The 26840-nt window shown below is 36.5% G+C and overlaps 1 protein-coding gene across 2 annotated transcripts; it reads left to right on the forward strand.

The window, feature by feature from the left end:
* Nucleotides 1-5102: 5102 nt before the first annotated feature.
* On the forward strand, nucleotides 5103-25748 carry LOC101174183 (aryl hydrocarbon receptor nuclear translocator-like protein 2). 2 transcript variants are annotated; one of them, XM_011476275.3, is made up of 18 exons: nucleotides 5104-5428; nucleotides 9682-9769; nucleotides 12329-12458; nucleotides 12553-12606; nucleotides 12960-13001; nucleotides 13109-13266; nucleotides 13514-13593; nucleotides 15740-15832; nucleotides 16014-16131; nucleotides 18193-18342; nucleotides 18432-18675; nucleotides 20410-20516; nucleotides 20680-20830; nucleotides 20925-20995; nucleotides 21443-21554; nucleotides 21720-21810; nucleotides 22725-22821; nucleotides 22922-25748. In XM_011476275.3, the coding sequence occupies exons 3-18, from the start codon at nucleotides 12382-12384 to the stop codon at nucleotides 23077-23079; spliced, it is 1803 nt and encodes a 600-aa protein (XP_011474577.1). In that variant the 5' UTR covers nucleotides 5104-5428; nucleotides 9682-9769; nucleotides 12329-12381; the 3' UTR covers nucleotides 23080-25748. The 2 variants fall into 2 exon arrangements, with proteins under 2 accessions (XP_004070127.1, XP_011474577.1); XM_004070079.4 differs by lacking the exon at nucleotides 9682-9769 and having other exon boundaries at nucleotides 5103-5428.
* Nucleotides 25749-26840: the final 1092 nt, after the last annotated feature.

Consider the following 26840-nt stretch of genomic DNA (forward strand, 5'->3'; position numbering starts at 1 on the left):
AAAGATCGTAGATGCCAAACAGAGCAATAACAGCTTCCGATATTCAGTTTACCTTTTTTTTTAAAAAATAAATATGACAAGTTCCACGAGTAGGATTTTTCTGCTCCTGAGAAATTACCAAATTTGGTCAGTATCTTAAAACCTTTTTGATAAACAATAGCAATAACAATAATAATATGGTATATAAACAACTTTCTTCATTTTATTGTAATTCTTTATAGCGTGGAAATCACCACTGCAGTAATTTCCCCCTCATTTTATTTTCATTGAAAATAAAATAAAAATGGCATTAAATTATTTCTTTAGGGGATGATATTGTGTCCTAAAGTAAGTAACGTTGTTTTTTTTTAGGTTTAGCACTTTTTGGAAATGAGGTTTTATGGTTTATCAGTTTATTATCTATTATTATTAAAATATCAACTAAATAGTTAAAGAATGTAATCAAAACAAGTAAAAATGGTAATCATATTTGCATATTTTAGGATCAATGGAAGTAAATCTACAAGAAAAATTTGGCTTTGCTATAAAGGCACATTAAAGAACTCTCAATTGCCTCACACTCTGTGCAGAATGTGCTGTTCAATTTAAATTGCCTTGCCTTGAATTGGTATTCAACAGAATCAACTAAAAGACAAATTTTAATCTTAAATTTTCACAAATTGATAAACATTAAGACTTGATAAGGCATTTGCCTAATCCAGCTTTGATTTCTTGTTTACATCCATTTGTATTGCTTCAGATTAAAAACCTTTTGGCTTACTTTATAAACTATACCTACTCCCCTGCCTTGCCGGATATGATATCAAAATTACAAAAGAAAAAAACCATTGGAAAATATATACTCCAATGTTGGTTTATTACCCATGCAGATTATTAATGAAACATATTTTGTCTTAAACATTTTCCTTGTTGATATTACGAAGCGTGGGGCTGAACAACGGTGCAGTGGTTAGCGCCTTTGCCTCAGTGAGATGGCCCTGATTCAAATTCCAACTGGGACCTTTCTGTGCAGAGCTTGCACGTTCTTCCGGCGCACGTGTTGGTTTTTCTCCAAGCTCTCCAGTTCTTCCCACAGTCCACACCTGCTTCATAGGTTGACTAAGTACCTTAAAATGTCCCGAGTTGTGACTAAGAGTAAATTCCCCACAGGAAACAGTACAAATGTGTGTGATTGTGTGGCCCTGCAACAGGCTGGCAACCTGTTCTATGTACCTCGACTTCACCCAACAGTGGCTAGGTTAGGTTCTGGTAGCCCCGTGACCCTGAAAGGGATACAGCAGGGTAAGAAAATGGATGGATGAATAATCTGATGCACCTTCTAAATTTAAATTTGTCATTTCACAGAATATATTCCGATTGTGAGAGTAAAATAAAGCCCATGACATTTTGAATGATAAATAGTTCCTAAATCAGACCTGAAAAAGTAAGTGAATGGTGCAAGATATTTGAAAAATTAAAGACTGCAGGCATTTACCCTTTTGCAGGAAACATGCAAATCTAAAATGCAAACAAGTCCACCCCTACTCACAATCTTTTTTTTCCCAGAGACACAGATGACGCTAGCATAAAAACATCAAACTGCTTAAATTAATATTTTAAACAAAAATCTACCTCTTAAGGTTTAATCTGGGTATACAAACAGTTTTCTCATAATGACAAGTTGAAAGGAACTGTGCGTACTTTCTTTTATGACATAAAACTTAGGAAAATGAAATCATAATATCATTATTTTAGAATTTAAATGCACTTTTAATATCCAGCTTACTGGTTGCATTAGTCTTGGTAAAACTGAAACTAGGAGATGACTATCTTAGATTCATGATTCTGTTCACGTATGTGTGCAATAACGGACTTTCTGTGCTATAACTGACTTTTCATCATTTATTATGTTCCACTTTATTGCCCTCCACTTTATTCTATTTTTTTTCATATGTGTATTGAATGGTTTTCTGTACTTATTTTGATAAGATTTACAGTATTTTTTACCACTGCAAAGCTACTACAATTTCATAGTTTTATTATGTAATGACAATAAAGGATTCTGATTCTGAAGTTAAATTTTTTGCCCAAACAGTTTGGTTTGGTTTGAAAACAAAAGTAACTGGGGTGAGACTTGCAGAGTAAACACAGCGGTTAACTTTATTATCCATAAACTAAACACAGGGTGGATTCTGTTGAATGTAGTCATTTTATTTTAGGGTTGAAATCAAATTTTGTGCAAAACTGATGTGCTTAGTGTTTTGATTGAAAGGTAAGTGTTACCATCGAAGGCTACGCTTTATCATATCCATACTGGGTGTGTTTGTCACCCGCAATTGCCAAAACCCCAAAAATTATCATTCTCCAAAAGACCATAGAAAGCCGGTTCCGAAGCAAGACAACGCCTTATGTTCAACTCAATATAAATCTTAATTTAAAGTTCCAAAGTCTAACTTTGGAACAGTTAGGGGAGGGCTTGATGTGTAGGTGACCGGACGCTCCACCTCTTTTGTATTACTCACATTGTGTAACATCATGGCCACAGTAGAACATAAACACTCACCAGCATCAGTGACTGCTCACCTTTTCACAAACAGGACACTTGTGCACATGCAGAAATGATACATGCTTGACATGTGTTTGCTGGTATGCATATATGTATGTGAATGTGAGAGGATCTTTATCTGTATTTAGTACATGTCAATATACATTTGTGTGTAGGGTTTGTGGTACTTGAGTGTGTGTGTCCTTGGACAGGCCCAGCCCTTTTTATAAACATCTACATGTGACAGTATAATGATGAGCCTCGAACATCTTTGTGTTTATAATCCTGCCCTCTCCTGTAGTGTTTCTGTAATCATTATCCATCTTCTTTAACCCCTTTCTCCTTTCTAGTACCCTTGTCCCCCATCTCTAATCTTCCACGCTGCCTCTGTCATCTATTCTGTGTGGTTCAAAAAGGAACACATAAAAAAAATAATATAAAGTTTCCACAAACAAGCAAGAATTCTATCCTTTACAGGTCTGTTACTACTTTAAGAAGCTTCCCGTATCCTCCACTTGTTACCTGTCTTAATGTCACCTGTTTAAACTGGTGATCTGTAAATGATACCTGTCCAGACCCTTAAACAGTCAGACTGCAACTTCTCCACCATAACCAAAACTAAAGAGCAAACATCATCAGGGAGAGTATTGTAACCTGGGTCCATGTAAGATCTCATCTGATGGGATAAAAATGATCTCAAAAAGGGTGAGTTAACAGTTCAGAACTTCCCTGGGGAAACTAGTCAATGACCTGGACAGAGCTGGGACCACACTAACAGAGGTTACTATTAAGAAACACATGATGTAATCCTGGATTAAAACCCTGCAGAGCTCTAAAAGACAACAACAATCAAGTTTTCCAGCTACATTCTACAAAAGCTGAACCAAATGAGCTGTCTAAGACACTCGAGGATAGAGATAAAAAAGATGAAAAATAAAAAATGAACGGTTAATGTTGTATTAGAATTTAAAATTAGATTGGGAAAAACCTTTTAGGTACTGACTTGTTTGAATGTGTTTTTATGTTGTGGTCTGTGTTTTTTTCCAGCTGTTTCATGTGGAGAAACTGTATTTCATTCCCCACACTTATATCACAAATTTACCTACATTTGCAAGTGAATGTAAAACGTCAACAAGCTTAAGCTTAAAATGTTTACCTATTTTTGTGAAATTTACATAAATTCTGGATTCCCCACCCCACAACAAACTGTTAAAACGAAAAAAAAATCCTTATTAACCTACATTCTTTGTAATAAAATGAATTGTTCATCTTATAATTTTTTCCTTATTTCATCATGCAATATTGTCAAATGTAGATATTTTAATGGATATTTGAACTCTACACTTACCAAATGCATTTTTTTCCATACAGTAGATCAAATTGCATTTTTTGTTTGCATCACAGAACCTACCACCTCCTACCATTGGTTATTGTATAGTACAACATACTTATATTCAGCAAGTGAGAAATTAGATTTAAACGAGGTTCTACAAATTTCGCGCAGGCGTCACAAAAATAAAACACAAACAGATCTCGATTTCTCTTATGCTTTAAAACGCATTACTTCATTTCAGAAAACATCCCTCATCAACTGCGTGACAGAGAAGATTTGGCTGGTGTTTCTGGCTCAACCCTTATACCCAGAAGTGATGCTAATCTCACAAAAGGATGTTCCTTCCAAATGTAAGACCGTTTAAAAGGGAAGTCAATGTTTATACAGATTTGCCAAATACAATCTCCTTACTTTTTACAATAATTTTAGTAAGATAAAGAAGCATTAAGTGTCATGACAGGTTTATTGCAAGCAATAAAAACAAAAAAGACAAAAACAATTAAATAAATATCAAACCTATGAAGTCATAAATTAATAAAGATAAGGAAAATAAAATAAATTATGACATCTTTTTGACATTACATTAACTCTTAACCATAAATATACATTTTTGCACTTATACATGCATACAGTGAATACACATGACATATTTAATCCAATAAATATAATTTTTGTCAAATAGTTTGATTAATTCCTTGAAAGAGAGCGAGAAAAAGAACATTTCTATAATAGCACCCCTATTGTGTTTTTTTCTTTACAATATTCCCACAATCCTGTTCCTATTATCTATTTAGAATTATTTAAACTTTATCAATCCAACTATACAGATTATGTATCAAGTATTAAATAATACTAGTAATAAATAGTGCTTAATAATTGTTATCAGACGATATCATGACACCAGGGCTGTCCAAACCTTTTGCTAAAAGGGTTTAATTTGGTGAAATGAAAATGTATGAGAGCCATCCATGAAGCCTGCATAAATCAAATATGCTGTTTTGTGTCTCTATTAAATATACTGGTTTGCGGGCTGGGCCTTCAATTGGCTCACGGCCGGACTTTGGACATGCGTCCTGAATTTTTTAACTATTCCAGAAATCATAGAAATTTGAACTTTATCTCTAGATTTGCATTTGATTGTTTTTTTTACATTGAATTTTTGATTACAATTCATTTTGAAGTATTACTCGTGATTAAAAGTATTTTTAGCACAAGTTGTGACCATGGCGCATCGGTAGGAGGAGATTGTCCTCCGTCTTCCGCGTTCCCTCTGCTCTTACTCGGTCGCTGCGCTCTATCTTCCTCGCGTCACTCGTCGGTTCTCCCTTTAGCACGTTTTACCTCCTGCATATTTTTTTTAATATAAAAGCTGTTTTAACAACTCGTGCGTTGAGTGGAGTTCCCTGCACTTTTGGGGGGCCCCCTCGCACCCCGTCCGGCACCTGGGAGCAGTCGACGGCGTTCTCCATGTTTTGGAGCGCCGGGGCCCAGCGCACCGGCTCAGGCTCCAGCCATGTCGGCCAAGAATGCAGCGGCTGGCGGCGGTGACGGAGCGGGAGGCGAACCAGCAGGTATTAAAACAAAAATAGTTATTACTACTCTGTATTTCCGTGTATAAATACTTTGTTTTGCCACATTTGTCATCTTTACGACACACAAGGAAAGACAACGACATTTAAAGGCATGTTTTCCCCTCTACGGTTTACTGTAACTTTGCGGTCTGCCGAAACTAGGTCAGTAGATCAGTAGAGCAAGCTCGCCATCTAAAGCTACGCCATTTATGTAACCTTACTCATCATTTTTAGTCTTTCTGCCGGCGTTTTTCCACCGTATGCTGCTGTTAGTTCTCACTTCCCCACAAAAAAAAAAAAAGATTTTTTTTAAGCTAACCGGTGTGTTTAAAACCCTTTCGGTGTTGCGCAAACGATTAAAGCAATTTAGCTTAGCGTTGGCAGCAAGGCCTGTTAATCTGACAGTGTTCTCCAAGAGACAGATAATAAAACTGATCAAATTGGTGCTTCGGGTCACAGCAGTTTATATTAAATATATATTTTTAATTCCCCCTGGAACTTGGAAGGTTTGTGTGTTATTGACGACTCAGCCGGTTGTACCGGTAGCGTGTTTTTACGTTCTGCCCGCAGGACACAAAGTGGCTAATTTTAATTTGAGGTGTAAAAAACAAACACAAAAACAAAATCACCGATAAATACTGTATTTTGATGAAAAAATATCAAAATAAGAATGTTTTCCACTTGTGTCTATCCAGCGTGCCGGGAGAGCTCCACATAGCACACTTTGTCCTGAAGCTGCTGACTGCACAGCTGGTGGTTGGACACGATTGTTTACTTATGTTTACTCTACATTAGAAAAAGTACACATATATGAAGTCAATGTTTGCAAGTCATTTTTTTAATACAGGATGTCCTACGTGTGGGATCAATAAAGTAATTCTGATTCTGATACACTGGTGTGTGTAAAACAATATCTGTTAAAGGATTGGGTTTGATTGAATACCCCAACACAATTTTCAACTTGTTAAACCATTGATTTACAATATAACTCAGGGGTGTCAAACTCACTTTCACTGAGGGCCACATCAGCATGTTGTCTGTCCTCAAAGGGCCAGATGTAACTTATACATATAACTAAATGTAATGAAAAATAAATGTAACTACTCCTTAATGTTAAATTACTCATTATTTATTATAACTTCTTAAAGTGACAATTGCAGTTGCATAGAAAACATATGTTTGCGTGTTACTTTAGCATAAATCCTTTTAAATTTTGTCCGTGTATTAAAACACGCAAAACTCCATCAATGAAGGATCAGACTGTCCAAGTCAATATAGAAAAATAAAACTGAGCTAGAAAGAACATGTGTTAACATTTTACTAAAAAAGGCTGCACACAGCCTTGCATCCAAATGATGGTTTGATGACAAAAATTTCTCTGCATACACACATAATACCTGCAATGCAATTGAATAATTACAACAGCTACACATAAACAATATGTAATCAACAACAAAAAAACATTCATTTTAAGAAATTAAAAACGTTTATGCTCTCGTGGGCCACAAAGTGACATGGCGGGCCACATTTGGCCCCCGGGCCTTGAGTTTGACACGTGATATAACTACCGGTAGTCAAATATGTTATGAATTGAGTTTTCTTAGAACTGTATACTGGCCCCTTCTTGTCGTATCACACCTTCCATATCAGTTCAGTAAACATGCCCTTGGCCCTCCTGTCATTCGTGTGTTTTCTGCCGTTCTGAATCAGTCTGGTAGCACGTCAAGCCCCCTCACAGAATGTGGAAGATGCTACATAAAAATATATATAAATACCAATGATTTTTACAAATCTAAGTCAGTTGGATTCTTATGAAATGTAATAGGGCTACTAGATATGAGGAAAACGTGCGATTTGCGATGTTAAGTGAACAAAATTGCAATGATGATATAACTTGCGATGCAAGAACAATAAGCAAAACATCTAAATACATCATTTCCATGTCACTGCAACAGTTTTATTGAAATAAAAGTCAACATAACTGAAAAGACAAACCAAATGACCCTCGTCTACATAAGAGACAAACATCTAACATAAAAGGGCTCCATCCGATTGATCAAATGCAGGAATTTATCTGATTCGTTAAATACTTCAAGCTGCCATAAGATTGCTTTAGCACGTTTAAGGTAAGCAATTTTCACAATTTCTGCCGACTTTTGCGATATGCGTATTGCACAGCTTGATATCGCGATATCGATAAATTTGCGATTTATTGTGCAGGCCTAAAATTCAAGCATAAGGGATAAATAATGTTAAAAAGAAGAAAAAAAAATAGTAAGAAGCAACTGTAACTAAAACTATACAGAACGGACATTAGGAGGTGAAATGGGGCTAAATCTTTCAGTGACGATGGTAACTGTGTTTGCTTTTATTCTTGCATAAATTCTCATCTTTGTTGCTGAAATGCATTAACAAACTGTTTCAAGTTTTATTTATAATAAAGGTTTTGTGGCTTGAATATTTGGTTTTAACTTCCAAGTTTGAGAAAAATACATTCTAGGTTTAAAGTTGACATGTTTTTAGGTATTTATTAGTGTGAGTTTACTAGTGTATTGTAGACTGATTAAATCTCTGCAGTTTCCTCTGAAAGGAAGCGAACACTGTCCACTGGGCTTAAAGTCCACTAAGCCCTGACTTGAGTGTGTTGGGGTTTGTTCTTTTGAAAAGGTTTAGTGAATATGTCACAGAAAAAAACTTTCTAATCAGATTTTTTCTGCTTAGCAGTGCAAAAAAAGTTGGTACAGGCAAAATGGACTCCCTACTTTGTGATATCTGATTTTTAATATTCAGCTTTTTATTTCTATACCTGGGATATGTACTTGAAAATGACATATTTGACATTTTTTGACTTTCTGAAATAAAAATTTGGGAAGATAACTGTAGGAGAGTTTGCTAGTTCAATGCTTTCAAACAATGATGTGCTGAAAAGCAGCTATTTTACATGTTAACATGAGAAATGTATTATCTCTACAGCAAAATGTTAATTCATTTAGTTATTTTTTGTAAGATGAGCAATAAAGTGACTTTTATTTCTGCCTTTTTGCCACACAAAGGTTTGTCCAGATGATAATGAAAAAAGGGAAAGTAGAACAATGTTTAGACATTAGGAAACTCAGACTTGTGTCTTAAGTTGTTGAGACCGTTTTGTGGTTGTTTTGTGTTGCCATTTGGGAGCAGGCAACATTATCTCATGGGCTTTTACCTGCTGCATTTATGTTATGTTAAAAGTTTGTATTTGAGCTGTGTACCGGTAACTTAAACAGAGCATCCCTTTTGTCTTTACACAACTCAGTTACAATATTTTCAGAATTTGTGTCTTTATGTCCAAGAATAAGATTTAAAGTGTATATTTATGGTTGAATCATCACCTAAAACTACTTTTTTTAACCTTTTGTTGTGCATTTGATTTTTAATAAAACTTCAATCCCAGCTGTGTCTTTTCAAAATTAATTTTGAAAGTTTATATATGGACAATCTGTCATTGTTCTCTAATCCATCTTTGATGTCCTTGATTTATTGGATCCTTTTTGCAGTTTTTTCACAAAGTAAAACACAAATATTTAGAGCTGCTTTTGTTGCAAAAATGTTAAGTATTTATGCATAACTATTTGCAGCGACAAAAGTCTTTCGGGTCTTTGGAGAAGAGCAGATGCTCGTTCAGGTGTTGAGTGAAATGAGTCCGTTAACTTGTGAGCCCGACAGTTTGATGTCCATCCAGTTGCTTGCCTTTTATAAATCTCGTAATCTATCAGAAGTTGGCAGGGAGAGCAGGATTAGAAGTCAGAACACTGCTTATCTGGTTAATGGCTATTGGGGTCGACAGTCTGTGAACAACGTTAAAAATAAATGTGAATATCAGTTCCCTTTGCCCCGATGTCGGACGTCCTCCCTTATCTCTTTCGCACACGCTCACCTGTGAAACAATGACAATGACCTGGAGCCTGTATTAGGTTACCAAACTGGCCTTACCCAGCTGTCACTGAAGGCAACCATTGATTACAAAGAAAGTTTAGATTCTCCACTAAAGATAACAAAAGTCTCCTAAGAGTTCAAAATGACTGGTGGTTTAAAAGAATCCCCATTGTGGTACAGTAAAATGTAATTATATTGAGTAAATCAGGCAAAACTGGAATAAAAAAAAGCCCATCAGCTTTCTTTAAAAGCTTTGTCAAAGGTTTAGTTTTATATGAAGAAGCATTTTGTGACTTGTTAATCTTAGAAATATGTTGATTATGTTGTCTTCCTTCATCCAGTTCAGGGTCCCGGGTGGCTGGATTCCAACCCAGCTGTCATCGGGCCATAGGCGTGGGACACCCCGAATGGGTCCATGTCTCCTGTGATGTATGTTCCCGATTACAACATAAGTGTATCTATCATCTGTTTTCATCCCCAGCCAGCCTACCTGGCACCCACTTAAACAGAGACAAACGCATAATTGTCCATCAAATGGCAAAATTCTTTACTATCTAGATTCTCTCAGAGAGGTCAGAAAATCCGTTTTTAGTCAAACTAAGATCCGTTTTGGTTGTGTTTTATTTTGAAATCCATAATCAGAATGCCATGACAAAGCTCAATATATAATTTTACCACTCTTTAGGAATCTAATATATGTATAGAAAAACAGAAAAATGGATATTCGGTTATATTGCTCATTAGGATTAACCTCTGGGGATTTGGGTACGATTTGCAAGTACTAGTATAGATGACCTACTTTGGTCTGAAAGGACATTTGGTCGCATCGCCATAAATGATAGAACGCCATATGCAGACATGGTCTTCTATGCCAGTTGGCACACTCTTTCACTCTTTCTTTAAGGTAGCTTGGTTTGCTACTGGTCTTTCATTTTAGAAGAGAGTTCAGCCATAGCAGCCAAGTTTTTTTTTTAATCACACTTTTTTACATTTTTCTTTACCTTTTTTTATTTTTATAAATGGTGTGTGGATTGAAGTGCTATTTGCAGGTTAACAGCTAAATTGATGCTACATGTTTAACCCATAGACACGTGTGACGTCTAACATAATTTAAAGTATTCTGAATGGACACAATGAAACAGAACAGGAGTGGCCATGTTGTTGTGTTAATCCACCCAATTTAGCATCACAATGGGTAATTGGGCAGGACAAATTAACTCCCTTGCTGTTTCCAGTTGGACGGTGCAAAGTCAGAATGAATAAGAGCATGCACCTGAGCTGCACTGTAAGATTTAAACCTGCCTGACTTAATTAAAAGTACTTCCCTGTTGGGTGGAGTTAAAGTATTCTGTGTGGAGTTTCTTGAGTCAAGACCAGAATATAACACTTTCCACACACTCACCACACACAATTATTATGTGTAGTACATACAAAATGAATAAGCTGTATTATTTGGGGTATAAAATAAAATAACATGGGAGTCAACAGGAAATTAATTTGAAGCCAGCCTCTAGTGGTCATTAAATGAATAACAGTATTTTTTGCAGTACATATATATATATATATATATATATATATATATATATATATATATATATATATATATATATATATATATATATATATATATATATATATATATATATATATATATATATATATATATATATATATATATATGCAAACACTACATGACTCCTTTAATTCAGAAAAAATGTCTGTCAAAAGGTTTTTTGTTTGGGTTTTTAGCTTGAAAATAATTAGTTTAGAACACCCCCCCCCCACACACACACGCACACACAAGATTTTAAATAATGCGTGTATATGAAATATAATTGTACATTTATATAACAGACCACAGCCTTAAGAATTATAAAAGTAGTAATTGCTACTTTATCTTCAGTTCTCATGACATTTGTAGTTGTTTTTTAAACTCGTAATTTCATTGTATACATTTGTTTAAACAAAAACGAGGAATGAAATATTTTGCTTTGTTTTATTATGAATTTATTTCTGTAACATACTATGTTTGTAATTAGAATACCCGATTTTTAGTTTAATGACTGATTAGATAATAAGAGAGAGATTTTTGTGAACCAGCAGCTCTCTCATATTTAACAAATGCAACACAAAACAACTTCTTATGTACTTCATCTCGCTTTACTTTATGTTTTGTTTTGATGGACTGTCTAACCAATAACAGGGTTTCCTGGTGTTTTCTATCAATGTATCAGTGTTCAAAAGGAAGAGAAGCCATAACTAATCTGTAAGTGTTGAAGATCTTTGGCTTTAGAAGCCGATGCCTCACAGCTCCTCGTGCATTCAAGTTTATAGTGGTCAAACCTGTTTGTGCTTTTCTCAGACATTCCTTTGAATTGGGTGTGTTGGTTTTTTTTGTCCTCTCCATGGTTTTTCTAAATGGAAAGTCTCTTGTTTTTGGCTCAGTCTTCGGAGAATGGGCTTGTGTCATTACAGTGTTTCCGTTTTTGGGGCTTGGTTTTACAGTTACTTAGTCACAGGGGTGACTCGTATATTGCGAATCCTGCAGGGCGATAACCTCTACTGCTGCGGTCAGAGTTGCTCTGAAAACAAAGTGTTGCATCATCACCAATGTACAGAGTTGCAGTGCAATGTTGTCCTCTATGCTGTACATCCTATGCATTTTGATCTGTCACAGTGCCAGACTTGAGTCTTTGCTTTACTGAAATGAACCTTCACCCTCCATCATAGACTTCTGAAAGATCTGCAGCATTTTGCAGAAAAACTGACTTTTTTTGTTAAAAAGGTTTAAAAATGTCCAACTGCACAGCTACATATGAATTGGGAGATTTTTTTTTTTTGATTTAAAAAAAGAAAGTAAGGGCACACAAGTTTAAGTTAGATTGTGGTAAAAATCAGACTTTCTTTAAATATATTCCGCCTCATCTTCCCTTGAAACTAACCTTCATGCCGAATTTGTTAGCAGTTAATCACAACTGTATGTTTCAGTGGACGTGCTGGTTGAGGAGGGACAAAGAAATCCCGGATCTCAGTCCGACTTCATGATTTCAGCCTCGGCGTCTGGCAGTTCGTTGAGCATGGAGATAACCAGGAAGCGCAAAGGCAGCACAGACAACCAGTGAGTAGGATTTAGATTATGATTGAGTTTGTCATCATGAAAACAAAGGCCTCAAACCTATTGAGCCTTCCCTCATTTTCAATTTTCTCCATAGGGATTTAAAACCGTCTTCATTAAATGATGTGGAAATGGAAGATGACCAAAACAGGTGCTCTGCCATTTTTTTTCTTCCAAGAGATGTTTAATGGATTTTTGTTTATCCATACGGCTACAACTAATTTGGCAACCATCAAGAAAAAAGCCAAAAACGCAGTTCAAAGATATCATTTTTGTTGCTCTTTTTGACTCTTCTGCTAGAGTTCAATCAGGACAATGTCAAGAAATCTCCTCGACCAGGAGAAATATTTCTTTTTTTAAACTCACAAGTATACAATAAAATAAATGAAAGAGTTTATTAAAAAAAGGACAATTGAAATCCCAGCATCAGTCTTCTTTTTTTTCAGTAGTTCAATCATTGTAGCTTATTTACTTTAACAAATAATCTTTTTGTTTACTTCACAGGTCAGATGAAGAGGACCAGCATGCCAAAATAAAATGCTTCAGGTGGTTAATTTGTTTTAAAAATAAAACCAGTTTAATTTTTGAAATGTTTGTGGCAAAACTGCTTGAGCATGACCACGCCACATTAAAAGTTGTGTTTTTATTTGCAGAGAACCTCACAGTCAAATTGAGAAGAGAAGACGGGACAAAATGAACACCCTGATTGACAAGCTGTCGGCAATGATTCCAACCTGTAACCCCATGTCCCGGAAACTGGACAAACTCACTGTGCTCAGAATGGCTGTTCAACACCTCAAATCTCTCAAAGGTACCCCAGCGATGCATGACTGTAGCAAATCAGCAACCGAAAAAAAGCAATCAGCTCGGACTCTTCTCCATTTAAAAAACAACACGTTTAATGTTGGGGTACAGAGAGCGGGCCAGTTTTTCATATAACCAATTTTGAGTAGCATTTTCACACCATTCAGACTCAAAATTGGTGATGAGGGATAAACTGGGTTTTGAATGCCGTTTTAAGTGAAGGACACAATAATAATGTAATCTGTATCCTTCAGGTTCATCAAACTCCTTCTCTGAAGCCAGCTGCAAACCCTCATTCCTTCCTGATGAGGAGCTTAAACATCTTGTTCTAAAGGTAAACACTTAGTAAACTCAGTCAGCAACATTATTATATTTGTTAACTGCTGCTGCCCTATGATGAACTGATGAACCCTCCAGTGTGTACACACCGTCTTTGGCTGAGAGTAGTTGGGATAGGTTCCAGCAACCTGTGGCCCTGATTAGGAACAAGGAGATTTAGAAACTGGATGGATGGATTATCCCTGTTTAGAAGTTATATGATGGCCTGCCTTAGCTTTAATTGTTGTTCATCTGTTTTCTTTTAGTTTTAAACCCCCAAAATTTTAATACAATTCACTGATCTCCATAGAACTTTATTATTAGAAATTGTTGTTGATCAGGATTTGGTGCTTCTAAGTACTATCAGTATTTAAAATGTTCTCTTCCTTTTCAAGAAGCTAGTCTGATCTTTTACATTAGTCTGCCTTTCTGAATACATTTTACATATATATTTGCTCAAACATTCATTTATTCATCTTCTTCCGTTTTGTCTCTTTCGGGGTCACGGGGTTGACGGAGACTATCCGGCTACTTGTGGGCGCAGGCAGGGGACAGCCTGGACAGTTCGCCAGTCTGTCACAGGGCCACAATCACACACCCATTCACACTCACACTCACACCTAAGGACAATGTAGATTAACCAATTGACCTATGAAGCATGTCTTTGGACGGTGGTAGGAAGATGGAGACCCCGGAGAAAACCCACGCATGCACGGGGAGAACATGCAAACTCCACACAGAAAGGTCCCCCATTGGTGTTCTGGTTCAGGTCCCCCAGCCGGGACTTGAACCGGACGCCTTCTTGCTCTGAGGCTAGAGCGCTAACCACTGTGCAGCCATTTATATTTGCTATAACAATTCTTAAATTGGCATTATTATTATTTTGAAAAAACATTTTCATTTAAAAAAAGTCTAAGAGACTCAAAGCATAAACATTTAGGTTTTTCCCATTTTTTCCTTTTTTTTTAAGTTAATCTAAAAATAATCCAAATACTCAGTTGATCAGTTCAAAAACAATATTTTCAGAGATGTAGTGTTTGCCTCATGCAGATTTTCTTTATTTGTATGCACATTTGTCACATTTAATTAAATTAAGTCATCTAAAATAATAAACATATGTATACAACACAAGTAAACCAGCGAGCAGCTTTTAATTTAAGTTGTTTATTACTTAGGTGAGGAGAAATACAAGTTTACATGGGCCTGTGTAGAAATAGCGATTGGCCCCCTCTCACTAACAACTGCTCCATCCTCACAAGCAGCAAAGCTATCCAATTTTTTATAAATAGATGGCATTATGAAGGAAAATTTGCGTCCTCGTCTTTGCAGAATTGTTAAAATTCAGCTTCAGTGGAAGTGATTTTTGAGATGCTTTCAGGCATTGTTTTATTTATGTTTATGCATTGCTCGCAGTTTTTTTGGTCTTTCAGGCCATTATAACCCAACCTCTTTTTCAAATGAAAGTGAAGTCCTTACCATAACTGACTGGATGCTGTTTGAGTTTTGTGTGACCTTTCGTAAATCTTTCCTGCACTTTTTGAGTTATTTTAGTCAGCAGGTCACTCCTGGGTCATCACAGTTTACATTTTTGTCATTTGTGAGTTAAAGGTTTGCAGTTCTCACGAGTCCCACAGATTCAGACATGACTGTATGACCTATTAATGACATTTTTTTTCTTATTTGTTACCAAATATTAGCATGATATTTCAGTTTTAAGGTCTTTTGGACTCTTTTTAGGTTATTGATTAATTTGAATCAGGTCAGGAATTGATAGGTGCCATTTTCCTGTTTAACACAAGGAGACCTGGGTTTGGTTGGGAAAAATATATTCATCTTTCCAAAGATGTTATAAATTAGAAGGATGCCCTTTTTCACACAGGATCATGCAGGTTTGGATAGAGAAACACTGTCATTTAGTGTTTATTTTTGTTATCTTTATCTAATATCTAACTTTATTTGATCATCTCCAACAATGAGAACGTGAGGACAGGGACACACACTTTGACTGATAATGACTCTGGAGCTGAAAAAGCATCACCAAAGAAACTTGATGAAGCCACAAAATGTTAGAAATAAAGGATGGTTTACAGATTTTTCTTTTATTGGTTGATTCATGCTTTTATGTCAAACATATCATCAAACTGTCTGTTTTTGTTGCACAGGCTGCGGATGGTTTCCTGTTTGTTGTGGGCTGTGATCGTGGAAAAATCATCTTTGTGTCAGAGTCCATCACAAAGATATTAAACTACAGTCGGGTAACTATCCTGCGTTCGTCTCACAAATTCGTTATCCAGCACACTGGATGGCCTTTAACCTGATACTGATGCAAGAAAAACATGAGTAGGAACTTGTTTAACTTGTTGTGTATAATTTTATTGAATATAAGCATTTTTAAAGTCATCTTGTAGAGCCGTTTATTTCTTTTTTTATGTTTAGACGGAGCTGATTGGGCAGAGTCTGTTTGATTACATACATCCCAAAGACATTGGAAAAGTGAAGGAGCAGCTGTCGGCTTCTGAATCGCACCCTCGTGAACGCCTAATTGATGCTAAAAGTAAGTATTTCCTTTTTTTTTTTTTTTAAAGCCCAGGTCCCCCAAAAATGCAGCAGAACAGAAGTGCTGCAGCTTAAGTGTGAACATTTTGTGGAACATGTTTCTGAAGCAGAGCCGTGTTCAGAGCAGCTCAACTCCCTTCTTGGAAACAAGAGTCACCAAACAGAACAGAACAATGTGCTTTTACAAAGTAAACCCATAAACACTACTTTAATACACAAGGGTTCTTTTAGTTTTGTTTTACAATGAATAAGTAATAGCAAATGACTTATTTTGAAGCGTCACTCTGAAAGAAATTGTGTTTTTGTTGTTTTTAACATGTTCTTGTTGCATTTTTCTGATGATGGAGGACAAATATAAAGAAAGTTACGCTTAAAACTGCATTTCTGATTATTTCTTTATTCAAATCATTGTAAATTAGGAGCAGAAGATTTAAAAAAAATTGTTTTTGTTACTCAGAAATTACGATGAAGCGGACCATAAGCTTCCTGCTCCACTCCATGCTGATGCATCCACATATAGATCCATGTATGTCTAGATAGCTCTAAAAATGCTCGCCATTTTTGTGCACCACAAGTGTTGGGTTGACAGTGTAAGCTAGCGGGAGACAGTGTAAACGGAGAGCTCTCAGGAACGGGGTGGGGAAGGGGGGGCATTTCTAATGAACTCTAGCCATTCTGTAGAAACTATGTCTTAGAAAACGATACAGGGTTTTTTTACAGTTTGGTTACAATTTGCATGTTCGGGTTTAAAAGACCACTGGGAAAACTTAAATTAGATTAAAAGATGATCGGAGTGGAACTTCAGGTGTAAAACTGATGTGTTTTGTGTTGCATGTTTCTGAAGCAGAGCAGTGATCAGAGCAGCTCAACTTCCTCCCTCAATATAAAAACAGTCACCAAACCTGTAGAACAATGTGCTCGTACAAAGCTTAACCCATCAAAAGTGACCTTTCAGTAAAGTTATGCAATATATAAGTAATCATATTTACTTAAACGTGGCTTTATGTTGTGAAAGTGATAACTGATGCATTTAAATGTGGGATTTGTTTGGGGTATCTTTAAGGAAAGTGGAAGGATTTTGTTATTTTTTTTGGAGAGGGTGGAAGAGGGTGGTGAATTTAATTGATCTTTCAATAATTTTATAGATGAATACAGATTAGATTCTGTTTATTCTAATCATTTTCTCCTTATAAAACATATAAATTAATTTAGGTTTAGTTGAATTTTAGGAATTTATTTGATATTTTAATTATGTCCCCTTTTACTAATTTTATATGTGTATGTATATACATTTACTTGTTTATTTAATTATTTGTATTTATTTATTTTTAATTTTTTAGTCACACTAACCATTTATATGTCTATTAAGGTTTATGTAATTATTTGTTTCTTGTTCTTGTTTTAAATATATTTTAATTTTAATTTTTTCCCTTTTACATTTTATTTGTAACTCCAGTGTTTTCCTCTGAGGGATCCTCCACATCAGTGATGATCCTTCTCAGTGAACAGGGTCACAATGGGATCTCCCGGGTCTGACTCTATTGATCGGATCTGGGGGGTCCTGTGGTAGTGTACTCCGTGAACTTGGGTGGGGGGGTCACTGATGTGGACATGTCCCCAAAGTACTGTTTCCTCACTTCAGGACAAAGCCAGATCTCTACATTGCAGCATTGTATCACTCTTTTGATCATGGTGTGTGGGTGTTGGGGGGGGGGGGGGGTCGCCATTGTTTGTCATGTCATTTTTTTTTTAAATTTGATAATATTTTATGCAAATCACTTTGAGTGACATGTGTTGGAAAGGTGCTATATAAATAAAAGTTGATTTGATTTAATTTGACATATAGAGGGATCCTTCTGTGACTAATTAGAATTTCAGACTCCAGGCCTCGAGGACCGGCCTCCTGCTGGATTTTCAGGAACTCTGCCTTATCTGCTTCTGATTAGGCAGGTTATTAATGAATGAATGATCTATTTATATAGCACTTTATAATTTATATAGCACTGTACCAAAGTGCTTTAGTCATGTGCGAGTCGTTTACCAGTCCTGGTTTCTTCAGCTGGTTTGCAGGTCCAGGCTGATCTTCCAGTTGGTGCAACTCGGTTGTGTTCAGGGGCACGTCGCTCTTTCTTCTGCCGCGTCAAGTACAACAAAATTGCTGTCAAAAGTGAAGAGAAGGACTCCCATCCCAATACCTCCAAAAAGAAAGGTAAGTGTTTATTTATGCCTGTCTATTTTTACTCTAACAAAGAAATCTGTTTATTCACCACTGGGTTTGTCGTCTCCTTTTCCCACTAGAATCCCAGAAGTACTGCACAGTCTACTGCACAGGCTACATGCGGAGCTGGCCCACCAGCCAACTGGGAGCAGAGGGGGAAGGAGAAGTGGACAAGCAGGACAGTTCCCAGTTTAGCTGCCTGGTGGCAGTGGGGCGGGTCCACAACAGCTCATCTCCCCAGCTTAATGGAGAAGTCAAAGTTAAACCCACCGAGTTCATCACACGTTATGCCATGGATGGAAAATTCACTTTTGTTGATCAAAGGTATACTTGTGTTTTAGCAGCAGAGTGTTATTTATCATTTCTGAAAACCAGAATAACTTTTATACATAAAATGTTGAATGATGAGCAGAGCATCCTTAGGGAGGAGAGCTGGGTTTAAAAAGTGGACTCTATTTGAGCACATTTTCACATACAATATGTAATATTGATTAATGTCTTTCATGGATACATTCTCCTTGTAAGTTATTTCTTGTATTTCTCCTATCCAGCTCAGTGGACTATTGGTAGAGTGTCTGCCAGGACACTGAGCCTGGGAGGTCATAGGTCCAAACCAAAGATTCTAAAAGTTGAACTCAATACCTCCCTGCTTCACACTCTGCAATAGAGCTTGCAGTAGGGAGGTTAAACCAAAAAACAGTTCCAAGTGTAGCTCATCATCCCGCATGGGGATGAGTCAAATGTGGGGAACAGTTTTCAGACACCCAGGTGTGTGACAACAGCCTTTAAAGACCCAATCCAATAAAAATCATGTTTTTGGTGTCTTTAACATGTTCTTGGGGCATTTTTCGGATTTTGGACGACATATATACAGAAAATTGAGCTTAAAATTGCATTTCTGAATATTTTTATTTTTCCAACCATTGTGAATCAGGAGCAGATGTATAAATGCTGTTTGAAAAAGCTTGTAGCTGTGGCGTAGAAGCTACAATTGCTGCGCCATAAGCTCTCTGCTCAGCATCATTCTAATGCATCCACTTACAGACAAATAGATCCATCTACGTCTTTGTTTTCCTCGTGTGAGCTGGTATATGGCTCAAAACTGAACGGCTGAATAGCTCCAATATTACACGCCACTTTTGTTGCTCCAAAAATGTTTGGTTGACAATGTGGGGAGAGCTCTTAAATAGACGGGTGACGGGAAGTGGGTGCGGGCTTGCCTCTTGCCAACAGTCCCAACCAGAACTCAGCGGCAGATTTCGAACGGATCCTCTGCCGCTCTGCAGAAAATATGTCCTTGAAAACAACACCTTTTTTTTGTAGCTAAAAACGGCATAATCATCATTGAAAGACCACTAAAATGATTTTACTAGAGACTGCAGTGGAACTGTAACTCTCAATTTTTCTTCCAAGGAAAAAGATTTTATTTGTTTTTGTTTTTTAAATCTCCTTAGTTTGAATCTCTAGCTAAAAGGAATTTTTCATAACAAAACAAAACAAATCAACATTGAACAGTAGACCAAAATGAATCCCGAACTTTTAAATCAAACTGACTCAGGAATTTGATTATTTATCATTAATAATTGTATTTAATTTTTAATATTTTTTAAGGATATCAATATTCATGTTTTATGTTTAACAAAGAGTACTTTCTAATCCAATGTAAGGAAAATACACAACTTGTCTTAGTTTCTCTAACTTCACACTTTCTGTTGTGTGCAATAGTTTTGTAGCAGTGTGTCTTGAATGGTTTGAACCGAATGATGAAAGTAAAAAAAATACTTTTTAGTTTTTGCTCTATTTGATATGTATTTAGTTCCTTAAAAAGCAGAATGTGAATCGACTTGTTGCAAATCAGTCTATTTAACAAAACAAACCAAAATAAATCATCTCAGACATCCTGAGGTTATGAAAGTAATTCAGTTGAGGTTGATCTTTTTGGAAGATCGTCAGGGTTTCTTCAGAGATTTCAAATTATTAGTATATAAGCCTTTTTTTCAAAGGAAAAGCACTCTGTTCACACTTTTATTTTCTTGAATTATTGTTTTTGTCTTCCAGAGCAACAACCGTTCTAGGTTATCTTCCCCAAGAACTGCTGGGAACCTCCTGCTATGAGTACTTCCACCAAGACGACTTACCACATTTAGTAGACAGACATAGGAAGGGTAAATAGGCTTTAATAATATTCTATTGATACCAACCACTTACACATAGTTATGAATTAACAGGAAATGTTTGCCGTAGTTGAATTGCATATGAATTATATTTTCAAGGCATCTTCTGTTAATATTTTGTGTTTCAGTGAAGTTTCTTTTTCACTTGTTGTAGTGCTGCGGAGTAAAGACAAAATTGAGACCAACTGCTACAAGTTCAAAACAAAATATGGTTCCTTTGTCACTCTGCAAAGTCAGTGGTTTAGTTTTATCAATCCCTGGACCAAAGAAGTGGAATACATAGTGTCTACTAACACCGTGGTATCGTAAGTGTTTTTGGCCATATCTAAAAATCCATGTTTGTGTGGGTGTTTGTTTTACGTTCAGAGTTTTTTGTTTGTTTTATTCTCTCTTGATTAGGTATGATCACAGTCGAGCAGGGCGCTCTTCAAAGAAAGCAGAGCCGTCGAGTAATTCCAAGACTTCAGAAGGTTTGTGGATGGAGAGTATATAAATAAAATATCAATGCTCTTTTCTCACTGCCAAAATTGCAAACTGATTGGGTTTTAAGCTACAAATTCACCATTTAACTTGACACATAATATAGTAGTTCTAAGCTCTCCTATAGAGAATCTACAGATTTGAAAATTGTACATTTATTGCAACTTGCTGTTGGAACACTGCAGCATGAGAGCTGCAGTCTCTAACTGAAACTGAAATGTTTCAACTTTAATAAGAAAATAAAGTACTTCTGCCAAATGGAAGGTCGTGGAGAAGTCATCTGACAGCCAAACTGGTCTCCTTAAAGTCTCTCCATCTTCTGGAATGTAGAGCAACTTCTCTGAAGGATGCAATTTTTGCCTCTCTTAAAAACTTCAAGTTAGTAGGAAATCCCCGAGTGTAGATTAACTATCATTTCATATTTCATGTTTTCAAAGATTGCAAAAAGTCCCTTCCAGTTATACCAGGCATTTCCACTGCAACTGGGACTATGGTATATGCTGGGAGCATAGGAACTCACATCGCCAATGAACTGCTGGATTTTAACAGGTACGTCCCACAGCAGATTCTTTAAAGACAAGACTGGTTATTTTAAGATCTGCTCTGTTTGCTCCATAAGTTTAGATGAAGCCTTACTGTTGCATCAACACTTCCTGTTATCAAGTTATCTTCGATACCACTTGTTGCAGAAATGAAGTTGATCTGTTTCCTTAGGCTGAACTCGTCACCATCCAGCGGGAATGTTAGCCCCTTCAGTCTCCCACAGGAAAAATCTCCACAAACCCTCAATCAATTCACAAACAATGTAAGTTCCTCCCTTTTCTTACCGTTGAGTCTGCACCTTAAAGAAAACACCTAACCTTTTTCCAAACCTCAGTTATCTCCCTGCATTAGTACATCTGTAGTTTGGTTGGAGCAACACAGAAATGGAGCCTTTCCATGTGCAGGAGAGAACAGAAGTAAACATTTAGTCCCTCTAGTCACCAAAAAATATATATATTTTTTAAAGTCAATGATATCTCTGGCAGTTTAATTGCAAATTTTAATGTAGCAGTTTTACAATTAAAAATGTAGTTATATTTCTCTTTGCTCTTTAAGCTCTCAAGCCCTCGAAATAAGGACTTATTAATGAACTTTAAGGTCATTTTTTTCCAAAAAGAAAATGTTTTGATTTTTAGTTTAGTTTAGAAAGCTGCTTATTCATTTCAAAATCTACCAGAATATTTATTCAGTATAATGTTTTTTTAACTAACAGCCACTCTGCTGAATAATGTAACTTTCATTTTTTCATTTGCTGGTATAAAACTTGTTTTTTTGTGTGTGTTTTTTATACTAAATTTAAAAAAAAAAAAATTGTTTTGTGCTAATCAAACAGCATTGTATTCTGGTTTTCAAAAAGGATGTCCATCATTGTAGTCCGGTCAATATAAAGCGTTATAGCTTAACCAGAGGTAAAAATTTGGTAACTGTTTTCTGTTGTATGACCCCTTTTTCTGTGAGTTTATGTGATGACAGAAAAAAAAAGTCAAAAAAATGTCAAAGTAAAAAAAAATACTGATATTCTTCTATTGCAGGCTCGAGTCATTTCAACACAAGTCTATAATATATTTAAAATAAGAAAAGAAGATCATTCTCTCTTTTCTATACTTGTAGTTGTGCTTTTGAGATATTGCTATGGGTTCAACTTCCCACTAGGTGTCCTCGTTCCCTGTTTTTTAGGTGCCAAATGGGGAAACTTCTGACATGGAGATCCCAGGAAAGTCTACTTCTGATGACGCCCAAGCAGCTTCATTTTCAGCAGGAGATTTGCTCATAGGTACTGCAGCCGATTTTGTTATTTTCTTTAATGTTTGAACACTTCTGTTATCAAAGCATTTCCTTTTTTTTAAATTTTGTTTTTGTTTTTTTTACCTCAGGGGACAATTCAAACTTGGATTTGGACGGTGTTGTAGGACCAGGTTTGAGTAACCTTACCAACGATGAAGCAAACATGGCGCTGTTCATGAGATTCTGGGAAACGGACACAAACTTGGCAGAAACCATAGACCTGGAAGAGATGCACTGGTCTTTATGAAATCTGTTTTGGCTGCTAGGAAATGCTAGGACTCTCTCTTTTCTGCCAGGAGCTGAAAAAGGTTCACCTCAAGAAGAAGCTTTCAGTTTTTCTAAAGACTGTAATTTATTAGCAATCCCTTACAGCATAAGATGCGTAGAGTTTGGGTTGCTGCTCCAGCAGGATGGGGACCAACAAACCGTTTTCCTGTCTTGAAAGGATGCTTCTCAAAAGCCTTACAGAAGTCTGCCTGCCCTAAAATGCTGTTCCTCGCCAGGATCCTCATCTGTTGACCTTAATAGTCAAATAGCTCAGAAACCCACTGCGGTTTTCCTGAATCCACTTTTCTCCTACATTTGAGCAAACCTTGACAAAGAGAAAGTCTGCACTGAGATGATAAAGGCTTGATGTTTCACTTGGTACCGTATGGGAATGTGAAGGAGGCAACTTGATATGCTGGCTCACCCAGTGTCCCACCAGCACACTAGAGTCCAGCGCTTTGTTCCAGTCCAATGTCCCACGCCAAACCACAGTTCAAAAACCTCTGGCACACCCCAGCTTCTTTTTTGTCGTAAGTCGACCTAAGCCACCTGTGTAGATGTGGTATAACACCATGTAATCCATTTGTGTCTTAAAGAGATAGCATATATACGAAGAATCCCTAAATCTAACTATTTTTACCTCTTGGATATAGGACCTATTTTACCAGAAAATTAGCTGGTCCTTTTAGATTTACCAACCACCTCTTTTGGATTAGTTTTAATCACTGCAGTTCATGCAGAAAAGCCCATTTTATTTGTGCTAGGGCATCACCAGCTGAACAGCATACAGACTTTTTCACATTTTATCAGTAAAGTTATTTAATCTGATTCAAGTATTACAGTAGTGGTGGTAACTCAGGAAGTTATCCTGTTCAAAATGCTTCAATACATATTAGGCATTTGTATTTAGTGTAATTTGTGTTTTTTTTTTACTGTTTTTACTCTCCTCAATTATGTAGTTTTGCAGGTGTGCCATAGTTTGAGTTCCTGGTTCCACATTCTGTTATGCACTGACGGTGTTTAGAAGGCATTTTTATTAAAATGAAATAATTAAGGGGTTAAGCTATGCAGATCTATCATTCCATAAATGTTTAATATAACTGTAATTTTGCTCTCCATGGATTGCTCACATGCATGACTCCCAAAATTTTAAAACTCCTTGCTGACTTTTATTGTGAAACTCTACTTAAACCGAGTCTCTAATCGATTTGATGTGTTAACCTCGTGTAGAGTTTTCACATGTTCTTGCTTAGAATTGCACATTTGAAGCCTGTACATTGAGATATGAATAGCTATATTCATTGTATAATGATTGCTGGTAATTCCCTCAGTAATATATATTTTTTTCTAGGATTACCAAAGCATGAATAGCTGTACATTGATCTTCCAAATAGAATTGCTAAATTAAAATCTACAGAAACTTTCCTCATAAGCTTAATTCAAGAAAGCAATTGTTCTGGCTGTTTTACTAGTTATTATAAGCACTTTGTATAATTTCCCTGAGTCAAAGTTATCTTAAGTATGTGTCATGTGAAGAGATATAACTCAAAATGTCCTATTTGATCCAGAAAAGTAATCATACGGCACATTACTTATAGATTTATTTTTGGGACTGTTGTATATGTGAGACTTACTGGATTCATTGCTGGTTTTACACTGTGTGTCATTGGGAGTGCAATGTGAAGCATAAGTTGTGTACGTTTTTGTCAGAAAAGCTGTGCATCTCTATTTTAACCTCAGCGGTCAGATTCAAAGCCGTTCACATAAGCAGCAAACGGAGCAGCTTTGCTTTTGTGCTGATATTTTAGACCACAGTTAACAGAATTCCAAAGGACTGAGAGGAACTTCCAGTTTGGGAATTTAAGGTCTAGGAAAAGGTAGTCATAAATCATTAAAAAAATTCTGAGTTTTTATTCTATCCGATGCTTGAAATGTGAGCCAGTTGATTTCAAACAGCTGGACTCGTTCTCGAACCCTCCTACCTGTGTCCGAAGTGCCTTGGGACAGTTTTGTTCGGACACAATAATCTGAGCGTGTTCCACACAGGCAGCTGGCTTTCTGGCACTTCTACAGACTGAATGAGGGGGGGTGGTCTACACATGTGTTATTGGATTAACTTGATGCGCCATGCAATGCCATGCTGAATAAAGTGGGCTCTTGTTCACAGATGAATCCGGTGCTGCACAGGTTGGGGTCGGTACACGGTGACGTGTACTTAAGCAAAAACGCATCGCTATGGAGTTGTGCCATAGACAGGCTGGTCCTTTTTAAAGGCAAAATGTTTTGGGGCTTACTTTTGTGATTTTCTGTTCCTCTTCCTCCAACATTGCACTGTTGTGACCGTCATATCCCAAAAAAGTAAAAAAGAAAAAATCTCACATCATCTTATCTGGTGTTAACAGATTTGAACCTTTTAAGAGGTCATGGGTTGTTGTGTTTTTTTTTGTATTTTGTCTCAGTTTAAAATAAAAGGTGTAGTTTTTGTAAAGCAGACCATGTTGTGTTAAGGATGGCCCTATCTTTGTGTTTTGTGAATATTGTTTACACTTAAAATGGATTAAATTGCAAGGCTGTGCATGCACCAGCAGCCAACAGCTTTCATTTTACGATCATTTTACCTTAATGAATAATAAATGGTAAATTAGGTCATACTGGGTTCCTTTTTTTCTGTCCTCTAAATATGGGCATAATTCATTTTAAAGTAATATACTGCACTTTAGCTGCTAATGACAGACACACTTTTGTTTCTTTAATACTGAACAAAACCTGAATTGACCCTAGGAAAATATCTGCATATCGTTTAGCCTAAAATATACATTTAAATAAATATATTTTTTCTTGTCTGAGATCATTTTAGAGTAATTGTTAAAAGCAATGAGGGAGGCATGGATGGGATAAGAATGATAACTCAGTCTGGGATTTGGGGTGTGTGTATTTATATAAAATCATTACTGAAAATGAAACTTAGAATTTTGAGACATTTTCTCATTTTTTTCAATTTGTGTTTATGTAACACTTTTAAATTGAGAACTAAATTTAAGTGATGTTTTGCTAAACCCACATATTTTCTTCTTGGGGGGGGGGGGGGGATTAACGCATTTTATTTTTATTTTTTTTAACTTGTCCTATCCACGGTTAGGCAGGCAGATGAGAGCTGAGGGCCTCTTGTGTTGGACATATTTTACTTTAACAAGAGGGGTTATTAATCTTCAGACAAACCAAAAGTATGACTGAATAAACCCCTTTTGTAATTGAGGCCAAACTTTATTAATTTCAATCATGTTTGAAAATCTTTGGTGTTGGACCGGACGGAAAAGGAAAGAAGGGAAGAAGAGAGATGATGTTAGAGAGGGGGGGGGGGGGGGGTGATAGTGAGAGGGGGGGTAAGACCATGAAGCAGCATAGAGCAGACAGGTTTACTGGTTGTTTATCATTACGGTACGGTTCAAATGTAATACAAAAAGGGCTGGGCCTGTCCACACACACTCAAATGTTATCAACACACCTGCTAGCTGCAAAAATGTCCACATGTCATAATGCACACAAAACAGATAGTGTTCACAAACGCATACCTATGCCTTTAAACCAATTAGTGTGAAATCTTTCATTCATTCAATCATGCAAACTATTAGTGCAAAGGTGAGCTAACACCTGTGTTCAGGTGAGTGTTTATGTTCTTCTATAATGGATGGTGGAATGTGAAAAGAAGGAGGAGGAGCGCCTAGCCACCCCCACACCCAG

Source organism: Oryzias latipes, chromosome 6 (genome assembly GCF_002234675.1).
Source record: "Oryzias latipes chromosome 6, ASM223467v1".
Lineage (NCBI taxonomy): Eukaryota > Metazoa > Chordata > Actinopteri > Beloniformes > Adrianichthyidae > Oryzias > Oryzias latipes.

Bases quoted from the DNA above. Each gene is read 5' to 3' on its own strand.
- LOC101174183 (XM_004070079.4), top strand. From the start codon at position 5,371: ATGTCGGCCAAGAATGCAGCGGCTGGCGGCGGTGACGGAGCGGGAGGC. The intron at 12,459-12,552 runs GTGAGTAGGATT...TTTTCTCCATAG, and splicing joins AAAGGCAGCACAGACAACCA to GGATTTAAAACCGTCTTCAT. The intron at 22,822-22,921 runs GTACTGCAGCCG...TTTTTACCTCAG, and splicing joins AGCAGGAGATTTGCTCATAG to GGGACAATTCAAACTTGGAT.